This window comes from Leptodactylus fuscus, chromosome 7 (assembly GCF_031893055.1).
Source record: "Leptodactylus fuscus isolate aLepFus1 chromosome 7, aLepFus1.hap2, whole genome shotgun sequence".
NCBI lineage: Eukaryota > Metazoa > Chordata > Amphibia > Anura > Leptodactylidae > Leptodactylus > Leptodactylus fuscus.
The window spans coordinates 72,090,725-72,112,598 of NC_134271.1; the positions used below are offsets into that span (position 1 = coordinate 72,090,725).

Sequence of the window (21,874 nt, forward strand, 5' to 3'; positions counted from 1 at the left end):
AGGAAGAAGAGGCATGGATGAAGATGAAGACACACCCTGAATGCCCGCCCAGGGTGCACGATCCGTAAGTAGAGCACATTCTTTTTTAGGTTATTATTTTAAAATGGGGGGGGGTAGTTTAAAATAACTTTTACGGTGCCTGAATAGCCTTTTTAAAGGCTATGCACGCATATGTGGGGCTCTATCAGCATGATTTTGCTGATAGAGCCCCTTTAAGAAAAGGTTTATCACTGTTTGCAACCATACCTGATCTGCCAAGCTTAAAGCATCCCGAATATTCAGCTTGTAGCAAACCTCCCATATCTCATCTTTGATCCTATATGCAGATTTCCTCATCAGCAGTTGACTCAGGTATTTCTTATCAAACTGCTCCCACCTATGATACCAAAAAAAAAAATTACATTTAGAAAAACAAAAAAAAACAACATTTTATCTAATAACTATGTATACCACACAAAAGACAAATTATATATATATTCTGAGAAGTTCTGCAACTTTCTATCATAATTTATGTTGCAATTTCTTACCAGTAACATACAGGCCTGGAATTTAAATATTTTGAATTAAATTAAATTGAAATATTCAATTGTAACAAATCCTCAGCTTTGAGAAAATTATAGGAACTGTATAGGTTTTTAGCCAAAGGATGCAAAAAATGATTATATTCACTGACAGCAAACAGAGATTTTTCAAATGGGGGAATTAAACTCCAAAATCTATAATATTGTTTAAGAATGTATTAAACAAAAGCAGAAATGTATTAAATAAATAGATACCAACACTGCCTGAGGAATCCAGTGACTTATAATAGGGTCTAATGGGTTCCAACGAAGTGTCTTGCTCTGACAACAGAATCTGCAACTAAGACTCTGAATAAAGATTTCTGATGCAGTTATGAATACAGCGTAAGACCGAGGCCCCACATGGTGTAAACTGCGCCAGAAACGCCATGGGAAAAAAATGTGGCATTTTACAGTCCCTGCAAAATGGATTCTAGTGAATTCTATCCACACATTGCGGGAAAATACATGCAGTGGACACTGTTTTGGAATTGGCAGCATGTCAATTATAACTAAGGAAACGGTTTGCAGAGGAAACGTCTGCAGATTTTCTGTGAGAAGTGCTGCAAGAAAAACCGCGATGCCCCACCTTGCGGAAATGCAGCTTTTTTGTTTCAGGTTTTTTTGAGCAAAAGCCAAGAATGGCTAAAAAAGGAATGGGAAACATATAGGAAGTACTTATACGTCTACCTACTGCTCAATCCTCTCCTGGCTCTGGCTCAAAGTACAGCAGCAAAATCTGCAACAAAAAAAAGCTGCATTTCTGCTATGTGGAGCCTTATCCTAAATGTTGATATTGTGTTTCACTGCGCTGTGTGTCTAATGTATTAAATATGAAAATGAATTAAATCATCAATCTCTCTTGTCAGGTCAGAAAGACAATAATTGACGTGTACCAGAATGCAATATTAGGGTTCACTTACTTGTCCCTCCAATGATGGTAGCCATGGTGACCAATTATGTCCTCGACAGCAGCCATAATATGGTCAAATGCCTGAAGAAAACAGAAAACATCAACTCATTTTCAGGACAGGATAGGAAAATATATATATTAGATTAAAATAACAATCTTTATCAAAACCTTTTCCTAGAGTGTTTATCATGTAGATTTTTCTTAATGAAGATGCATGTTAATGTATGTAAAAATGTGGAAGCAATTTTCTAATATCCTACTTTGCTGAGATATCAGTACTTAAATAAACTGCAGGCTTGTGGCCTGTAACTTTGCTATAGCCAAGTTTCTGGAATTGCTTTTAATTTGCAAGGTTACAAGCCTTGTCATCCATGATCATCCACTATGAGATACCACTGTCCCTTTCATAGCCATACCCAAAAATAACTGTGAGCATTCCCCATTACAAAGTCATATTCTCTTCTTCACTCTCTTATATCTCTATCTATATCTCCCCTCTGTTCCTACAAACCACAGAAAAGCTGACCCTGGCTTTGCGGTTTTCTGATGACACTTAATTAAATGGCATGGATGATTTGCTGGGGATGGAGGATGAACAGCTGCTATGGCCGAACATCTTACATGCTCGTGTAATTCTTCACTTAGCGTTGGCTTGTGGTGGTCTCGTCTCTTCACTTTTAGCCACTTGACAAGAGGTTTGATGGTCAGACCCTGAAATAGAACAGAAGATTGTCCATTTTTATTTTAAATCAAGTCTGTACATATGACTGACTCAATTTGTATAGTAATAGACCTTCACCTACTACTTTCTGAAAACATTAGGTTGTACTAGTTCATGTGAGGAGAACATGTGCTCACCAGAACCTTGTAGTCTAGTGACATATGAAAAGCCATGATAAATGTTTCTCATAATACAACTGGAGAAATCAGAGATGGAGGAGGACTTAGGAATACTAGTGAACAGTAAGCTGAGTAATGACACCTAATGGCAGGCAGCTGCTGGAAAGGCTAAGATGATCTTGTTTGAAGACCACTGGAATGTACAAGCATTGACTGATCTCATATTGAGCTCTAATGGGACTATAGGACCACAATATGGATTTGTTCTGCACAATACCCAACAACTCTATGTTGTGTAGAAAGGTTTGCATTGTGTTGTCTATGCTGAAAAGTTACTCTAAAGTTTTTGTAAAGAAAATAACCATTGGCCACCATTTCTACAGTGTAAGAACCTTGTCAGCCTCCCAAATCTCAGAGCCTAAATGACAGTGACCTATGAGAGTAGAATGACTAGGATCAACGTGGGTCAAAGCCTAATTCTGAATAAAGTAAAACATGTATTTAGTATTGTCTGAACTTTCAAAGGCTTTGAGAAGTTGCTTTAAGGCTAAGGCCCTACGTAACAGGCTACAGCAAAAAAGTGCTGGGAGGATAACCGCAGCAATGCATTGTGGTTTTTCTCATTTCGCTTTTCACAGAGAGTCCTCAGTGGTTTCATCTACAGACTTTTTGCTTCAATTACAGGTAGTCCTCGACTTACGATGTTGATCCGTTCTTGCGCGGCGTCGTAAACCGAATTTCGACGTAAGTCGGAAACCTACCATACCGACGCCGCATAGGAACGGATCACAGTGATTTAGTGTGCAGCGGCTCGTAACAGCAAGCTGCCAGCTCTCTTCCGATGAGAAAGGACAAGCCAGCTGTAGAACCAGCATTGATTTGCCGCAGGCTAGTCCTCGCTACTCGGGAGTGCTGGCAGTTTTCTGTTACAAGGGAGCTCTCATCTCTAGTTGTCTACCTGTATACCTATAGGGAAACTGCTGGCCTTTCCGTAGGTATAATTGACATGCTAGGATTTCCAAAACTGCGACTGCATGTATTTTTCCGCAGTGTGTAGATGGGACTCTTTAAAATCCCATCCACTATGCAGGGACCAGAAAACGTCATATTTACACTACGTGTGGCCCCGGCCTAGAATATCAATTCTAGGTGCTTTCATGGCTTTGAAAAAATTCCCTCATAATAGAAGGTCCCCAGACAATAAGTCAGTCACAGGATGATGTGCTATTTTAACTCCCAACAAAAAATTGTAATCTGTGGAAGAGCCTGGCAGTCAGTATTTGATTCTCCCACGACCCTACCACAGGCACTACATAGTATTACACGATTGCCACTGAAATAAATGCACTGTTTGAAAAATATATTTAACTTCTGTGTCCTCCAGAGAGAGATACAAAACTCCTTTTGTATCTCCTTTTGGCTAAGGCCCAACATAGCGGAAACTCAGTGTTTTTGGCTGGTGCAGAAATGCAGCAGAAAAAAAAGCTCTGTATTTTATGGTACCAGCAACGTGAAAAAGTTTTGGTTAATCTCATGCACACATTGCGGAAAACATGTTCATTTTAGCTGCAGAATTGCAAGTGTTTTCCCCATAGATTTATAGGGGAAGAATAGAGAAAAATGCCACAAAAACCCAATGAAAAACGCTGCAGAAAAATACATTTCTGTACAGATTGAGTTATATGATACATTGTGGCAGATATATTATGTTTTGTACTACACTAGATTATGTCAGATTTTATGGTAGCTTGGGGGACAATGATGTGGGGAAAAAGGGGGCAATGAATGCCAGGTATGAGCTGCTGTACATTTCCTTCACGAGGCACAGTCAGTGAGTAGGTGTGCCTCATTAATGAGGAGACGTCACACACTGTGATGGAAGTATGAAGAGTGACATTAAAGGGGCTCTATCATTGGGAAGTTATTTTTAGCTAAGCACATACTTGCATAGCCTTTACAAAGGCTATTCCACATGTACCTTTTGTATGTAAATCGCCTCAGTAGTTTTTGAATGAGGCCGTTTTTATTCATATGCTAATTAGCCTTCTCTGTGCACCTTGATGTGTCTGTGTGCACCCTCTGCTATTCTCTCTGTGTGTGAGAGCAGACAGGCTGCTGCTGATGACTCGTCTCCCTGCTCTCATACACATAGAGAATAGCAGAGGGCGCACACAGACACTTCCGGAGTGCACACAGGAGGCTAATTAGCATATGTATAAAAACGGCCTCATTCAAAAACTACTGAGGCGATTTATACACAAAAGGTATGTGTGGAATAGCCGTTCTAAAGGCTATGCAAGTATGTGCTTAGCTAAAAATAACTTTTCCCAATTATAGAGCCCCTTTAATAATACCAGTCTTCATAAATCTGCCCCACTGTCTTTATGTATATATTATAAATGTTTTATTATGTAAACCTATAACCCTCCAACTATGGCAAATGTACAACTTTCAACTAGCTGCATGATCAGCCATTGAATACGCTTCAATACACTATTGATCATATAATGATAATATATCTAGACAATTTATCAGTCATCAGTGTATATAATTCTTTTTAATATAAACCTTATATTATATATGATATACTCCAGAAAAAGGGAATATGTTCCTTTACTGAACTGATATAAATGAGTCCCTGACTGCTAAAGATTTTGTTGCTTCCCTATGTCCCTATTGTGAGATGATAAATAGATATGTGACACCCATTGATGACTTCTCAAACTGGAGATGACTAAACAGGTTAGGCATGGTTAAAAAAATGAATTTACAGATGGCAGCCACTGGAACCACAATGGGAGAGGACAAAATTAAAAATAATAATGATATGTTGTGCCAAACGGAATCCAATATAAAGGAAGCTTTATGCTGAGATCCAAAGCCAAACAAAGGAATATTTTGTGTTCCTTTGTGTTGTATTCTCAAAAGCTTTGTAGCCGATGAAACAATAACCGTATCATACAAAACAGTAAGTTTCCCACACACTATTCTGGAGTGGCACATCTGTCTAGCTATGCAGTTATATAATCTGCTGAATATCCAGGCACATTTTATAAATCTGGGAAAGGTGACATTTCATATATATACATATATATATTTCATGTATACAGTAATAAAGATCATTCTGGCATTCTGGTATAACCTTCTGGTATCATCTGCTAGTACATAGACATGTCTGTACATCTGGTACATTATATTATTATGCATTATGAAAAATTATATATCCTCTCTGACCAAGTGGGTTTTATCTTAGGTAAGCAGGTCTCAGATAACGAAAACTATGTAATATTATTCATTGGGCCCGTCATCATCGCATCTCCCTATTAGCCTTAGATATTGAAAATAGTTTTGATAGCTTTTCCTGGAGCTACCTTGCTCATGTTCTGAGGTCCATGGGTATAACCAGACAGTTAAAAAGGGCTCTTCAAGCATTGTTTGCCCTTGCTATAGAGCAGGGGTAGGGAACCTTCGGCTCTCCAGCTGTTGTGAAACTACAACTCCAAGCATGCTCCATTCACTTCCATGGGAGTTCCCAGAACAGCAGAGCCAGTATGCATGCTGGGAGTTGTAGTTTTGCAACAGCTGGAGAGCCGTACGTTCCCTACCCCTGCTATAGAGCCTCTAGAAGTTGCCTTTCGTTCCCATTCTGACATAGCAGGGAACCTTGACTATAAAACTAACCTCTTTTATATGGATTACTTGGTCCAATATCATAAGTCTGTTGTTCTGTCTCCAGCTTACATTTCTTGATGTGGTTGAGTGTTACGTTTTGGCCCCCTTGGCTGAGAACACGCAATTCGATTAGTTACCATTTGCATGTACTAGGCTCTGTATGCTCTACTTTTACTTGGAACCGTTTTATTTGCTACTGTTTTGCACTACAATTTTATTGTTGCTGTAATTCAATAAATACCTTTGAAAGTAAATTATATATCTTCTTATATTTAGTAATATGGACCATGCGGTCAAACCTGTAAATCTTCTGATATGTTATATAACGAAAGGATAAATTATCAGCATACGCGTAATGGATTTTAATGTCGTTCCAGTGCAAAAGAAGACACATTAAGCATGGTTGCCACAAGCTGAGCTCACAACAATATAATGTATTATTTGGTCATAACCCTAATCAATGAATGACAGCTTGTGCCCTGTAAGAAATTAGTTCTCACCCTGATGGGCTCCAACATGTGAATAAAGGGCGCCAATACTGCCAGATGTTATTAACCCCTTCCAGGGTTTTCTGCAGAACCAGTTTTGCATCATGAAAACCTCACTTCTGAATGTAACCACAGCAGTGAAAAGGTTAACACTTCAGTAATAATTAAATCACATCAGAACTTTCAGATGGAAATAAATAAGGAAATTAGAGACAGATCTGATTGAACTATTCCCGTCTACAAAGATGCTATGAATGAGGCGTCTGCTGGAAGGGACTGGGGTACAGCTGATGTATCCAAGGCAGTTAGTGAATTAGGAAGCACATTATACAAACCCAGACAATGTGTAAGCAAATTATACCCTGAACAGAAACTAATGGACATGTCACATTATCATTTTAACCTAATCGTCCCTGTCACATCCTTAAAGGGGTTGTCTATTCTTACGTAAATAATCTGTAATAATCTTTTAATGAATGTTATGCAACTTTTCAGTATATATTGTACTGTGTGTTTCAGTTCAGTTTGTCATAGGTACATGAATAGGTACATTTGGTGGCTAAAAACTCCATATGGAATTATTACCTCTTAAGATAAGATAAGATAATCCTTTAATAGTCCCACATTGGGGAAATTTCAGCGTGTTACAGCAGCATAGTAATAGAGATACAGGATAATACAGAGTAATATATTACAGACGTAGACACAGATAAGCTGAGAAGAGAAGATATACTAGGAGTCCATGGCAGCTAAGGAAAAACAGAAGAGAAAGAGGAAGACCTCATGGTCATCCTCATAATCATTAGTTCTCTGTGCGGAGTGCTCTTCGTTTGGTCTGATGTAGATTATACAGCCTGGTCGCGGTTGGAAGGAAGGACCTGCGATAGCGCTCCTTCTCACACTTGGGGTGAAGCAGACGGTCGCTTACAGTGCTGCCAAGTCCCATCAGGGTCCCATACATGGGGTGGGATTTGTTCTCCCGCATGGAGGTCACCACAGACAGTATCCTTCTGTCACCCACCACCTGTACTGGGTCCAAGGGCCTCCCCAGGACAGAGCTGGCCCTTCTAATCAGCCTGTCATGTCTATTTCTGTCCCTGGTTGATATACTGCTCCCCCAGCAGGCCACACCAAAAAAGATGGCTGAAGCAACCACAGAGTTGAAGAAGGCCCTAAGAAGTGTCCCCCGGACTCCGAAGGCCCTCAGCCTCCTGAGCAGGTAGAGTCTGCTGTGGCCCTTTCTGTGCAGCGCCTCCAGGTGATCAGCCCAGTACATCTTATACATAAGGGCTTGTTGCAATTGTATTCAGTCTATATACAGTAATGTACCATAACAGCACAGATCTCTGGCCTGACTAGACAGTTTGTTACTAGAGATGAGCGAGTAGAGAAATATTCGAATATTCAATTCGAGTAGACCTCAATATTCCACTATTTGTTCGAATATCGACTTCCATTATAGTCTATAGGAAAAACATGCTTGTTTCAGGGAAACCAAAATTCGACCAATTGGAGTCACCAAGTCCACAATGACACCTTAGGAAATGATGCCAACACCTTTGGAAAGAAACTGGGACAGAAGTGGAAGCATGTCCGGGGGCATCTAACACACCTAAGTTCCAGTATTATTATTGCTGCTGCTGCTACTACTGATTTAGCCAGCCAATGACTGCATGTTTTTTTTGCCAATGCCTACGTTGTCCTATTTCCTGTCCCACCAACCCTGCATAGTTATTGGTGTAAAAAAAAAGTGCTAGGGAAGGTTGGAGGGGAATCGAATTTTCACTGCGTGGTATTTGACCGAGTACGAGTATCTCGAATACCGTAGTATTTGATCGAATACTACTCGCTCATCTCTATTTGTTACCATATAGCAGTACATGTACAATGTGTTGATACATGATCAGAATATACCCATTACAGCTCAGTATTAGCAACAAATAGTGTATTATTAAGGGGCCACACGGTGGCTCAGTGGTTAGCACTGCAGCCTTGCAGCGCTGGAGTCCTGGTGTTCAAATCCCGCCAAGGGCATAAAACCATCTGCAAGGAGTTTGTATGTTCTCCCCGTGTTTGCATGGATTTCCATCCCATATTCCAAAAAAGACATAATGATAGGGAAAAATGTACATTGTGAGCTCTATGTCAGATTACAGTAACTTTATATGGATAAATTTGTATCATTCCATTCTATTGTATTCATTACAATCTATGGAAAACCTTAATCATAAAACATGAATTATTATTGGTATGATGGATGACTGTGAAGAGTTAGTCTGCAGCCAGACTTTAAGTGACTTCATTTACTGGTCCCAGGAGTGAATATTTATGTCCACACTGCTGTAACACAAGAAAGAGTGGAATCCGGGCTTTGTTCTATTGTACATGTGACTACTTAGACAGACATACACATGGTTGGGGTAGGACTCTATATCAAAAAGGTTAAGAGAGGAAGCATCTGCACTCTGCTTGCTTAAAGGGCCCATCATACTAAAAACGAAGTCCGAACTGCAAGCACCATGCTATAGAGCAGGAGGATTAAGCAGAATATATAGATTTGTACAAAGAGGTTTGATATAACTTGTTCTAAACACCTGACCTTAGGTCTTAGGGATTGGTCCTAGTCAGCATGTAAACAGGACAGGCAGCCTATCATTGAGCAAGACCACCCCTACATTTTGATCATTGTAGGTTAAAAAGTTATGTTTTCTTCTCTAGCTGTTGAGGATATTTGTCTCTAATCACATGTGACCCCATGATACACTATGGCTATGACCCCATGCACACCAGTGATCACGATCCATCATATTATAACTGTTAATGGTGCATAAACAAAAGCTATACCTGGAGTTAACAAGCATTCTTCTAGCAAGATGACATTACACTATACTGCAGTTGTCTTCAATTTCTGGTTCTCTACCTATTGTATAGCTATTGGTTAGATGTCATTGCCCAAAAGGATCTATATGCAATAGTAAAATCCAATTTTAATTTATTTATTGAGAACGCTCCATAATGAATGACTCCAATACTAAACAATCATTGTGCCTACACATATAGAGCTGCTTTTTCTTTATACAGAAATGGGAGGGGGTGACTGAATGTGAATTTCACCAGAGGAAGGCATGGTGGATTTTTAATATCTCTGACAATATTTCTTTTGTACGTTTTCTTCAATGGATGTTCTAACTATGCATTGCTTTGGCAGAAATTGGAATATTTCATTTTTAATTAAGCATTGGTGCACGTGTACTATATTGGTCGGCTGTCCATTGCATTGTCTACCATATTATTATTACTTAAGATGCCCTTGGTTATTCTGCCAACTTTTTGATTTGAGGCTTGTGACTTCTCCTTATCATATCTGTTCTGTAGTCACACTCATTTCTCTAGTGATACTGAGCTTGTATTTATTCTGAGCTTGTTTTTCTGTATTTATATTCTCCAGCACTGTATATGCCAGGCAGTTTCCTTGTCTCTTACCTGCATTGTATACAGTACAGACCAAAAGTTTGGACACACCTTCTCATTCAAAGAGTTTTCTGTATTTTCATGACTATGAAAATTGTAGATTCACACTGAAGGCATCAACACTATGAATTAACACATGTGGAATTATATACTTACCGTATATACCACAGTATATGCCAACCCGAATATAAGCCGAGACCCCTAATTTTACCACAAAAAAACTGGGAAAACATATTTACTCGAGTATAAGCCTGGGGGGGGGGGGGGGGGGGGAGATCCACCATTGCAGATAAAAAGTCTGGTCATGTGCATTGCAGCTTAGTAACTCCATGGGGATCATAGTAATAGTGGTTAACCCCATCATGTCCCTCACATTAACCCCCTGTGTGCCTCACATAAGAGTTACTGATATGTGGGACATATGGAGGTAATAATTAGGTATCTTCATAATCAAGGTTCTTCATTAGTACCCTCATGTGTCTCACATATTAGTAACCCTTATATGGGGCACACAGGGGTTAATATGAGGGACATGATGGGGTTAACTGCTATAAATGTGAGGCACATGGAGTTACTGAAACTAAAATAACCCCAAATGCCTGACATTAATAGGCAGAGTAACTAAAAGACCTGTGTTTGTCAAGTTACTGTAGCTTCCTCTCCTCCATACAACAGACATCTTCCATAAGACACAATGAATCCTGGCCACTCATCTGCAGGGTATATGCTAAATCCTAGTGTGCTAAAGGACCTCTGATGACGTCATAACCATGTGATCGGACTCTGGTGTGGGCGGAGCTACTAGGATTTAGACTCAATCTTATCTGCAGATGTTATATACCAGTGGGTACAGGAACTTTGATGACATTACAGTCACATGACCTCATGACAAGCCAATCACAGAGCAGTAGCACTAAAGGACCTCCCCCTTCCAGTTTTCTGTGCTCAGTGGACTCTGACTCGTGTATAAACCGAGGAGAGCTTTTTCAGCATGAAAAATACGCTGAAAAAGTCGGCTTATACTTGAGTATATATGGTAACAAAGTGTGAAACAACTGAAAATATGTCTTATATTCTAGGTTTTTCAAAGTAGCCACCTTTTGCTTTAATTACTGCTTTGCACACTCTTGGCATTCTCTTGATGAGCTTCAAGAGGTAGTCACCTGAAATGGTTTTCCAAGAGTCTTGAAGGAGTTCCCAGAGATGCTTAGCACTTGTTGGCCCTTTTGCCTTCACTCTGCGGTCCAGCTCACCCCAAACCATCTTGATTGGGTTCAGGTCTGGTGACTGTGGAGGCCAGGTCATCTGGCGTAGCACCCCATCACTCTCCTTCTTGGTCAAATAGCTCTTACACAGCCTGGCCCGCCACAGCATGTTTAGGGTCATTGTCCGGTTGACAAATAAATGATGGTCCAACTAAACGCAAACCGGATGGAATAGCATGCCGCTGCAAGATGCTGTGGTAGCCATGCTGGTACAGTATGCCTCCAATTTTGAATAAATCCCCAACAGTGCCACCTGCAAAGCACCCCCACACTATCACATCTCCTCCTCCATGCTTCATGGTGGGAACCAGGCATGTGGAGTCCATCTGTTCACCTTTTCTGTGTCGTACAAAGACACGGTGGTTGGAACCAAAGAAAATCTGAGCTGCTGTTAACCTGCGATTTCTGAGACTGGTGACTCGAATGAACTTATCCTCCGCAGCAGAGGTGACTCTTGGTCTTCCTTTCCTAGGCCGCTCCTCATGTGAGCCAGTTTCTTTGTAGCGCTTAACGGTTTTTGCAACTGCACTTGGGGACACTTTCAAAGTTTTCCCAATTTTTCGGACTAACTGACCTTCATTTCTTAAAGTAATGATGGCCACTCATTTTTCTTTACTTAGCTGCTTTTTTCTTGCCATAATACAGATTCTAACAGTCTATTCAGTAGGACTATCAGCTGTGTATCCACCTGACATCTGCACAACACAACTGATGGTCCCAACCCCATTTATAAGGCAAGAAATCCCACTTATTAAACCTGACAGGGCACACCTGTGAAGTGAAACCCATTTCCGGTGACTACCTCTTGAAGCTCATCAAGAGAATGCCAAGAGTGTGCAAAGCAGTAATGAAAGCAAAAGGTGGCTACTTTGAAGAACCTAGAATATAAGACATAGCTTCAGTTGTTTCACACTTTTTTGTTAAAGTGGCTCTATCATTGGGAATGGCATTTTTAGATAAGCACATCCTTGCATAGTCTTTAGAAAGGCTATTTCACACCTACCTTTAGTATGTAATTAGCTTCTCCATGCACCCGAAAGTGTCTGTGTGCACTGTCTGCTCTGTGTATGCATAGCAGAGACGAGTCATCAGCACAGCAGCCTCTGCTATGCATACACAGAGCCGACTATGATCACAGACGCTTCCGGTGCATGGACCGAAGCTCATTAGCACATGAATAAAAACTGACTTCTACAAAATCTGCTGAGGCAATTTACATACTAAAGGTAGGTGTGAAATAGCCTTTCTAAAGGCTATGCAAGGATATGCTTATCTAAAAATGCCATTTCCCAATGATAGAGCACCTTTAAGTTTATAATTCCACGTGAGTTAATTCATAGTTTTGATGCCTTCAGTGTGAAACTACAATTTTCATAGTCATAAAAATACAGAAAACTCTTTAAATGAGAAGGTGTGTTCAAACTTTTGGTCTGTACTGTATATTTAAACTGCTAAAGGGTTTTCAGGGAAAAAATAAGACAATTACGTTAAACAATGCTGCTATGGGCAACATGAACCCAGCCCAGCTGGCCTTACATCCACCGTTTAAACGTTCTGGAGTCGGATGTTTACAGGATTTATATGCCAGCTTAGAGCCTCATTCTCAGCTGCCTGTTAATATGGCAGAGGGCAGATATAGCACTCACTGTGTTAGCATCTCCTCAACTATCTTGTGCGCATGAGCAGGCAGTCTCTTTACAGTCAGCCGAGCTCCATTTGGTTGGCTTATTTACACAGGCAGCTTTTCTCATACACTTCTGATAGTTCAATATAGTGGAGGCATCAGTGTGATGTCTTTTAACATTATGTGCATATAAATAGCTTTTACTTTTCTGATCTTGCTGAGTGCATTATTGGTTTTGGTTCCCTTTGTTGCCATACAATAACCAATTACTCTTGGAGTTTTGCAGCTTTTTAAGTTATTGCACTACAGACTTGTAGAAGAGCAATATCACATGGTGAGATCAATATACACCATACAATCACACAGCATATGCTACATAGCTACTATTTCATACTTTGTAGCGATAAACTCTGCCAGTGGGTGTCTCTAATAAGGTGGTATATGCACAGCCCTATAGTTTTCTATTCAGAATACAGAGCCTCTCTATTCTCAGTGAGCCCTCAATAAAAAGCATATTCTGCCACGTTCCATCAGGGATAGAGAGCTATATACCGGTAGTTCCCATACCAAGGGTGAGGAAATAGGGGACATCCCATCCCCATTAATGGAACATGCTGTTATGATGTCTACCTGCTTTTAGTTTGTATTTTAGATTACAGTCACTTTTATTATTGGAACACTAAAGGTTACTTTTTTTTAGTATATATTATATCTGAGAACTCTCCACACCTTTTGTATATTCTTGTCCCAGTTTCCTATAATATATGGAACTTATAATGAGTAATACAAATACAAGGGATGAAAATTGAGAGACATACTTTGGACCTGTGTTCGCGGGTCAATTTGTTCATGTATTAGTGCCGGCAATAGCTGTGTGTATGGGGTTAACATGAGGTAAGTGTGGAATTTAAAAGTAAATGCACTTTGCCCATGTATTCAACACCTCTGATGTAACACCATAAGATGAAATATTGGTGTGGAAACACATCTGATGTTTGTTACTTAAGAGGACATAGGTGACTATCATTGTATAGGGTATAGGTTTATGGATTGATGGGATCCCAAGAGATGTTTTAGAAGCCAGTAGACCCCTAACCATATAAGAATAGTTCCCTCTATTAGCCGGATATTGCCTATTTGTAAACTGTTGGAGACACATTTTCAGGAATATTTAAAAGGAAATTATATTTTAGCTTTCTTTTTTCCAAGCTTTGTTCTTTTTTTATTTGTTGTCTTTGTCTATTCCTATTGGTAGGAGATCAAACCTGAAAGATCACAAATCTTAGTCGTACACAACAATAATTATATAAATAACGACTATAGGTATTTTAAAGTAAGTTTTTCTATGGTGTGAGTTAAAGCAAAAGGAACACATTTTCTTCTAACATTTTGGTTTGGGCTTGACAGTGCTCCCTCTCTCTTATGGTATGATGTGCAGAATAATTTAATAATTCCACCACAGGTCTTTCCACGAATCCACTACATAATTTGTATGAGTTATTTATGGGTTTTGTGTCTGATTGTGATTAGGATTGATGGTGGATTTTATCTTTTGTACCACAAAGGCAGAAACCACCGATGTAAATCTGCAGGTTTTTCACAACATAATAAGCATTCTCTGGATTTAATAAACCAGCACATACTTAAATTTTCACACTGATTTTTGTCCCACTATATGTGGATAGAGTTTTGAAACCCCCCATCCACATGTGTTGTACTATAAATTGCTGTAGATTTACAGTACAGAGTCTACAATGTTTGGTCTAACAAATAAGTTAGATATATTTTTTCCTTTCATGACCATCCAATAATCCATAATATTTGATAATCTGGTGTCTATTATATCCTTTTGATACTAGATTTTACAAAATGTTACAGTACTCAGATTCTGCCATCTAGTGGAGATGTTATCGAACTGCAAGAATAATAAAATATGGAATTAACCAAGTACATTTTATAAAACAAATCAGGTGGATTAAACATTACTGACCCACTTTAAAATTATTAAGAGCTACTTAATGTATTTTACCTGAACAGAGATTTGTCAAATGATAATATAGCAGGTAGTGGCCGTGAGAGAAGATCCCACAGATTTATTTATATGGCAGAGCTGTGATCATTAGCTCAGTGTATACTGCATATACTATGTGATCTCTTTAGACCACGTTCTGACTTGGAGGAATTGCAGGTTCTACAACAAAGAAAATCTAATAATCTCCAGGCGCTGACTCTTACACAAGATAAGGACATTACAATCCAGAAAGTATTGAGAAGATGTAGATGGTGTAATGATTTCCCTGCATAATCCAGCACCATGTTATACAGAAGGTTTTGTACCGATTTTGTTCTGAAGCACACATTACTCAGATATAGATCAGATCTGTACTATTTCTGTGAACACTTCACAAACCCGAGTCAGTTGGCACATACAGTACATACAAACATTACTTATTCTCTACTGATCCTATGTTACATCCTGTGCTCCAGAGATGCACTCGCTATTCTGCTGGTGATATCCCTGTGTACACACTATGCATTACATTGGTTAGCCTGTACTGATTTAGAGTTACATCTTGTAATATACTCCAGAGCTGCATACATTTTGTCAGGAACAGGGCCGGAGCATCCGCATTGCTGCTATGCAGAGGCTACCGGCCCTCTCCTGTCTGCACTCCAGAATTCTCCGCACCTGGGTCTGAGGAGGCAGGCCAGAGCCTCTGCAGCGTTGTGCGGGGGTTGTCGATCTTCTCCTGAGCCAGACGGGTACTTCCAGTTTTTGGCCTAGCAGCGGGCTGAAGCCTATTTAAGGAGGGCTCTGGCTCTGAACCGCTGCTGGCTATTTAGTCATACCTTGGGTCCTGGTAGTAAGCGTTCTCCTGTTATCTGATTACCTGTGTTTCTGACCCCTTGCCTTGACCTCTGACCCTGCCTTTGCCTCCTGATTTGTGTACTATGGCTGCTCCTGTTTATGACGCCAGCTTGCCTATAGACCTCTGCTTCCTGAACACCGTTTTGTACTGCTCTACCACTCCTGTTAACGACTCAACCTGCCTGACGTTCCCTTTGGATTCCCCTCTGTACTGCTTTGCCATCTTGTTGACGACCCGCACCGTAAGACTACACTTTTACTCTTTGTTGCCACCTGCTGACCACCCGCCTCAGCCTTCTGGATCCTAGGGCCTACTCTGCTACCCAAAACATCTGCTGGTAAGAGATCTCAGTGACTGGTTTGCTGTGATTTGTGGCGCATTGTGTGTTTGGCATTTCCTGACCCATACCACTCTGCCCAGTAGTGCAGCCAAGTCCATCACCATCTGGGGCTCTGGAGAACAGCATTGTGGGGATGGAGTTGGTGCGGCCCAGGGGGCGTCGGACACATAGCGCCGTGTTAACCATTTTAATCAGTGTATCTAGTTCTGGTTTTTACTTTTGGCTCAGATCTGCATCTGCTACCCTAACACATTTTTACTGGGGAATCACTTCATTAAAGAGGACCTTTCACAATCGGGGGCACATGCGGTTTAATACACTGCTAGAAAGCCGACAGTGCACTGAATTCAGCGCATTATTGGCTTTCCCGTTCTGTGACCCCAGTGTAGAGCTATCAGTGCCGGTACCGTAGCTCTTCCCTGACAGAAGGGCATTTCTGACAGTCAGTCAGGAACGCCCTTCCTCACAGTAGCGTCTATAGCGCTGTACTGTGAGAGGGGGCTTTGCTTACCGCCCAATGATGACGCTGAGCGGTGAGGATCGCCCCTTCCCCCAGTACTCGTCCATAGACGCGTACTATCAGGAGGGGAGGGAGGCATTCCTCACCGCTCTCACAGTTCAGCGCTATAGACGCTACTGTGAGGAAGGGCGTTCCTGACTGACAGTGATGGGCTACAGTACCGGCACCGATAGCTCTTCACCAGGGGCACAGAACATGAAAGCCGATAGTGCGCTGAATTCAGCGCACGGTCAGCTCTCTAGCAGTGTATTAAACTGCATGTGCCCCAGATGGTGAAAGGTTCTCTTTAAAACTGGTCTTGATGCCCCTGTGCTGGGGAGTGTGTGCTTAGTTAGGCACATCTTACAGGAGTCTGTGCCTTTTGGCTAAAATCAACATCAGCTCCTTAATGACATAGGTTTCTGTCATCACTTAAACCTCTTGGCTCTGTCTTGACCACTTTGACAAAAACACCACTTTCGAAGATGCAGGCAGTGTTAAAATAATCACAAACCACTTGTTTGTAACATTTTCATGCAAAAAGTGGTGTAAATTTAATCAACTTCCCCGGACTGTATATTTCAGAACTGTACTCATTGTTCTGCTGGTAGAGTCTGTGTGTGCATACATTACCTACATTAGATCCCCTGCATATGACACTTTATGCTTTGAAACAGAGGGGCATCAACAGAAAGGGAATTACTTGACCCTGTACCAGATGGGACTTGTCAAGAAACACCTTGTTATGAAGTGGGAGAGGATGTTGGTCTAGGACTGTCGCACAGTGGTTCACAGTCTCCTCATATAGTATTCCATCATGGACTGTCCGGACATAGATGAAAAAAAGATTTCACACCCTTCTCCTTCCCCTCTCTTTTTGGTAGGTCTGTCTTTTAATAAAGCTTGGGGTCTGTGACTGCCCTCCATTTTCCCCTTTTCCTACTCCCCATCTTCTGTCACTTACCTGTTGTAGCATTCATACAATGTTGCTGTAACATATGAGTGTAATGAATAGCCTAGGATCTGTACCTTTATTGTATATTGTGCTTCTGTACTGTTTAGTAGACCTGTGATTTTTATTGTGCTGAGGTCCAGTTTGCACTGTCACAACCCCATGTATTTTTGCAATTTGATGACTGACTGTATTCCATCAACTCGACACAGCTGTCTGTGGATGGGTCTTCTCTTCGGAGGAACTATTCTGGCTTGGCTTTAATCCAAACCAACTAATAAGTGGTGTAAATTTAGACTAGACAATCTGAAAGTGGGAGAGATTTTTCAAACAGCATTAGACGCTTTAGACAGGAGATTCTGTTGCAGTTTGAGACTGTCTAGTCTAAGTCTGTACTGTCTAAAAGCTATCTGTTCTGATCCTGAGTTACATCCTGTATATTTTTTTTTAATATAAAAATGAAATGTAACAATACTCCACATAGCAATATGCATGGCAATATATAAAACAAATGTACCATCATAACATGCTCATAAACAGCAAATGAACACATAAATCGCTAAATCTTGTATTGTACTACAGACCTACACTTACAATTCTGCTACTGTAGACACTGGGGCAGATTTACTAATACTGACTAAAAGCTAGACAGTGCAAACTTAAAGGGACTCTATCACTGTGGATACACATTTTAAAGAAGACCTTTCCCCACCTGGCGCACATGCGTTTTTATATACCTCTAGAAAGCTGGCTGAATTCAGCGCAGTCAGTCAGGAACGCCCCTCCTCACAGCAGTGCCTATAGCGCTGTACTGTGAGAGCAGTGAGGAACGTTCCCCCAGTAATCGTCTATGGACGAGCACCATCAGGAGGGGAGGGGGCATTCCTCACCGCTCTCACAGTACAGCGCTATATAAAACCACATGTGCCCCAAGTGGTGAAAGGTCCTCTTTAAATTAAAGACACGTCGAAATAGCCATTACAAAGGCTATTCTACTCCTGCCATTGGTTCAGTCCTCAACACCACTGTTTTTTAAATAAATAGCTTTTTCCATTTATGCAAATGAGGCTCAGAAAGGATACTTAGCCATACCCCTTTCCGGCGAGGTCACAACCCCTTTCAGTCAAGTCAAAAAAAGTGTCAAGACACATGATAAATGTGGCACACAGCATGCTAGACAGTGTTTTTTGGTGCAAACTATGCCAGAGTTTATCACTGTGTACAGCTATTATTCTCAACCAAACTCAAAACAAGAAGCAAATTACAATTCACCTACCTGAAACATGACGGTGAAAAATACCACAACAATTGTAGTTGCTACAAAATAGTCTTTAGCCTTTACTTTTTTCCCATCTAGCAAAATGACCAGAGCAAAGGCAACTGCACCCCGAAGACCTCCGTATGACATCACAACTTGGTCTATTCTGTCCAGTGGAAGGAGTCTAAAGTGGTTTAAAACGCAAGTCTGTAGCACAACACCTAGAATATAAAATGTATTTATTGCAAATGTCAAATTGTTTAACTTTGAATTTGTCACCTATGGGAAAATTTTAAGAAGATGTTGCCTTTAAAAACCCTTTTCCAAAGGTCAAATCAGTGGCATAAATACCGCGGTAGCAGCTGCCACAGGCCGGGACATTAGGGGGCCCTTCAGGGCTCTATTTACTTACTGATCGCTGCTACTCCTTACTACCTACTGCGCTTCCCCGCCAGCCCTACTATCATTATACTCTGGGGTCTTTTCAGACACCGGAATATAATGATTGAGGGCCAGGGGAGGTGAGGGAACATATAAAACTTTGGTACTTACCTCTCCTGCGCTCTGGCATTTTTTGAGCCTATTTGGTGACGTCCCAGATGTCACGTGGGCCAGGCGGGCATCATTATGCACTGTGACGCCGGCCTGGCTCTCTTGACGACTGGTCCAACAATGAAAAGGGCCAAAAGCATCAGAGAGTACGTTGGAGCCCAGGAGAGGCAAGTAACACAGTTTTTTATGTTTGCCTCCTCCCCCGGACATCCAGTCATTACACTCCGGGGTCTGAAAACCCCCCGGAGTATAATAACCGTTCATGGGTGGTCCACTATGGGGCATAACAGTGTTTAGGGGCCACTATGGGGCATAATGGTGTGTGTGTGCAGGGGCCACGTTGGGACATTATACTGTGTGGAGGGGCCTCTATGGGACATTATATTGTTTGGAGGGGGTGCTATAGGACATTATACTGTATAGAGGACACTTTAGGACATTATAGTATGTGTAATTTAGGTGTTATACTGTGTGGACAGCCAGGAAAGGGGGTGCTATGGTGTGGGGGGCCCGAAGTCAAAAGTTGTCATGGGGGGGGGGGGGGTCGAGTCTTTGCTACTTATGCCATTGGGTCAAATCCCTGGAAATTAGATGTTTGCAAGCAGCTTACAGCTGCTTAGGAGATGATGTGGAAAGCCCGAGGGCCCACGTGGTGTTAAACACTATGGAAAAAAATGCGTTGTTTTGAACTCACCGCAAAGTGGATGGCGAACCCCATCCCCACTTTACAGGAAATTACATGCAGCACAGCACTCTGTGATTTCCTTAATAGCTTAAGTTTTGGAAATCGCAGCATGTCAATTATATCTACGGAAATGTTGCCGGTTTCCCTATAGGTACAATTGAAGCAGAAAGTCCAGAGGAAACCTCTGCAGACTTTCTATGAAACGCGCTGCGGGAAAAACCGTGGGTTGCTACCTGGGGCCTTAGCCAAAGGAGCTTTTTTTGTAGCAGATTTTTCTGTATTTTTTTGACCCAAAGCCAGGAGTGGATTGAGGCAAAGGTAGAAGTATAACTACTTCAATATATAAATTGTTGTTATTTGATTGTTTTGGCTTGTGCTTTTTCCTTGTGTTGAGTATTTACATATGGTCAATTCCTATATGAGGTGTTTTTTTGTGTATAGCATCTGAAAAAAAAAAAAAGTGCAGCAAAATCTGCAACAAAAAGAGCTGTGTTTCCCACCAGGGGGCCTCAGCCAAACTAGCCTTTACCGAAATGGGAAACACTGAAATCTATTGATGTAATCCCCTTATGCAAGATGTCCTCCAAAGCAAAAAGGCCTATTTGTAACAGCTCTGTTTCTGCTCAGGTTTCCACATTACCAATATTGTACAAAATGCATTATATTCCACAGTCAAATTTCTGCTGTTTGCTATTAGAAACAGTCTGCAAGCCTGTCAACAGAAACCTGTAACAACCTAGTTGCACTCCTACAATGCAAGGGATTAACGTGTCTATAATAAAGTACAAATCACCAGAACAAGTTCTGTGCACACATTAACCCGTTCAGAACATCTAAAGGACGGGTGGTTTCTTTTCTATGTCAGAAAAAGGTAATACTTGTCTATGACAAACCAGATAATGCTATGTATTTTTGTTGAAGGGAAAACAGTACAAAAGCTCACCAACAGCCCTGAAGACAAAGATGAAGATGAGCGTGGACAAAACTAGTGCTGTGTCCCATGTCCACTTGGATGTGTCCACTGCTGAAATTCCGAGGAAGATGAAGATGATTGTCTCAGAACTGCTAGCTAAGGTCTTCATTGTATATTTGACGGTGGTCCTGGATTTGTTGGAGATGTTGGCTTCTACATATTTTTTACAACATAATCCACAGAATGTCACTCTGTCAAGAGAATAAAAAGATTTCTACAATTATAGCTCTAATGACAAAATTAGCATAATGCACTATACATACAACCATGTATCTAAAGACCAGAGCAACCACAAAACCCAGCAGTGTCACATGATGCCTGTCACTGTAAGACTGATCAAAATGGAAAACACAAACCAGCAATACTATTCATTCACAGTGCCAACTAACATGTGATCATAACCTGCCTTTATCCAAATCTACCATTAGAGGGAGCTCTAACTTTGCGATTTCTTGGGGCACCATTTTTACAATTTTTTTAATGCATGCAAATTAGCATTCTTTTCAGAAAAAGGTCAGGAGGTGTAGAGGTCTCCTTAGGGAGGTGGCATTTGCAGGTAACCCTTTGGTGTACAAAAGCTTACAGACCATACACACTCAGCTAAGGATTCTGGGAAATGAATAAGCACATAAGTTCTCCTTGGAGGTGTCAGCAGCGGTATTAATCAGTACCTAGTCTCACTTGTGTGCACACAGAACCGAAAGAAAAACTTCAAAAACGAAGGAACACAGGGGCTAGCCCCCGACTGACGATTGCTTGAACCTTTAGCCTTCAAGTACATGACCATGTAAAGTGTGCGGGTCAGTGAAAATGGCACACGGATTGGTATCCGTGTGTCATCCATGTTGTTTTCACCAACCCATACATCCAAATGAATCAACAGATCCACAATTACAGGCAGGTATAGGATCT

At 41.0% G+C, this 21,874-nt stretch overlaps 1 protein-coding gene across 1 annotated transcript in view; it reads right to left on the minus strand.

Annotated features, from left to right (window-relative positions):
* The window catches only part of SLC9A5 (solute carrier family 9 member A5), an 84,987-nt gene that overhangs the window by 24,612 nt on the left and 38,501 nt on the right, over positions 1-21,874 (minus strand). The window contains exons 6-10 of the mRNA XM_075282078.1: positions 20,933-21,153; positions 18,771-18,973; positions 2,095-2,184; positions 1,484-1,554; positions 247-376 (exon numbers count right to left, since the gene is read on the minus strand). Coding sequence (XP_075138179.1) covers positions 247-376; positions 1,484-1,554; positions 2,095-2,184; positions 18,771-18,973; positions 20,933-21,153 — 715 coding nt within the window. The remainder of the gene's footprint in view (positions 1-246; positions 377-1,483; positions 1,555-2,094; positions 2,185-18,770; positions 18,974-20,932; positions 21,154-21,874) is intronic.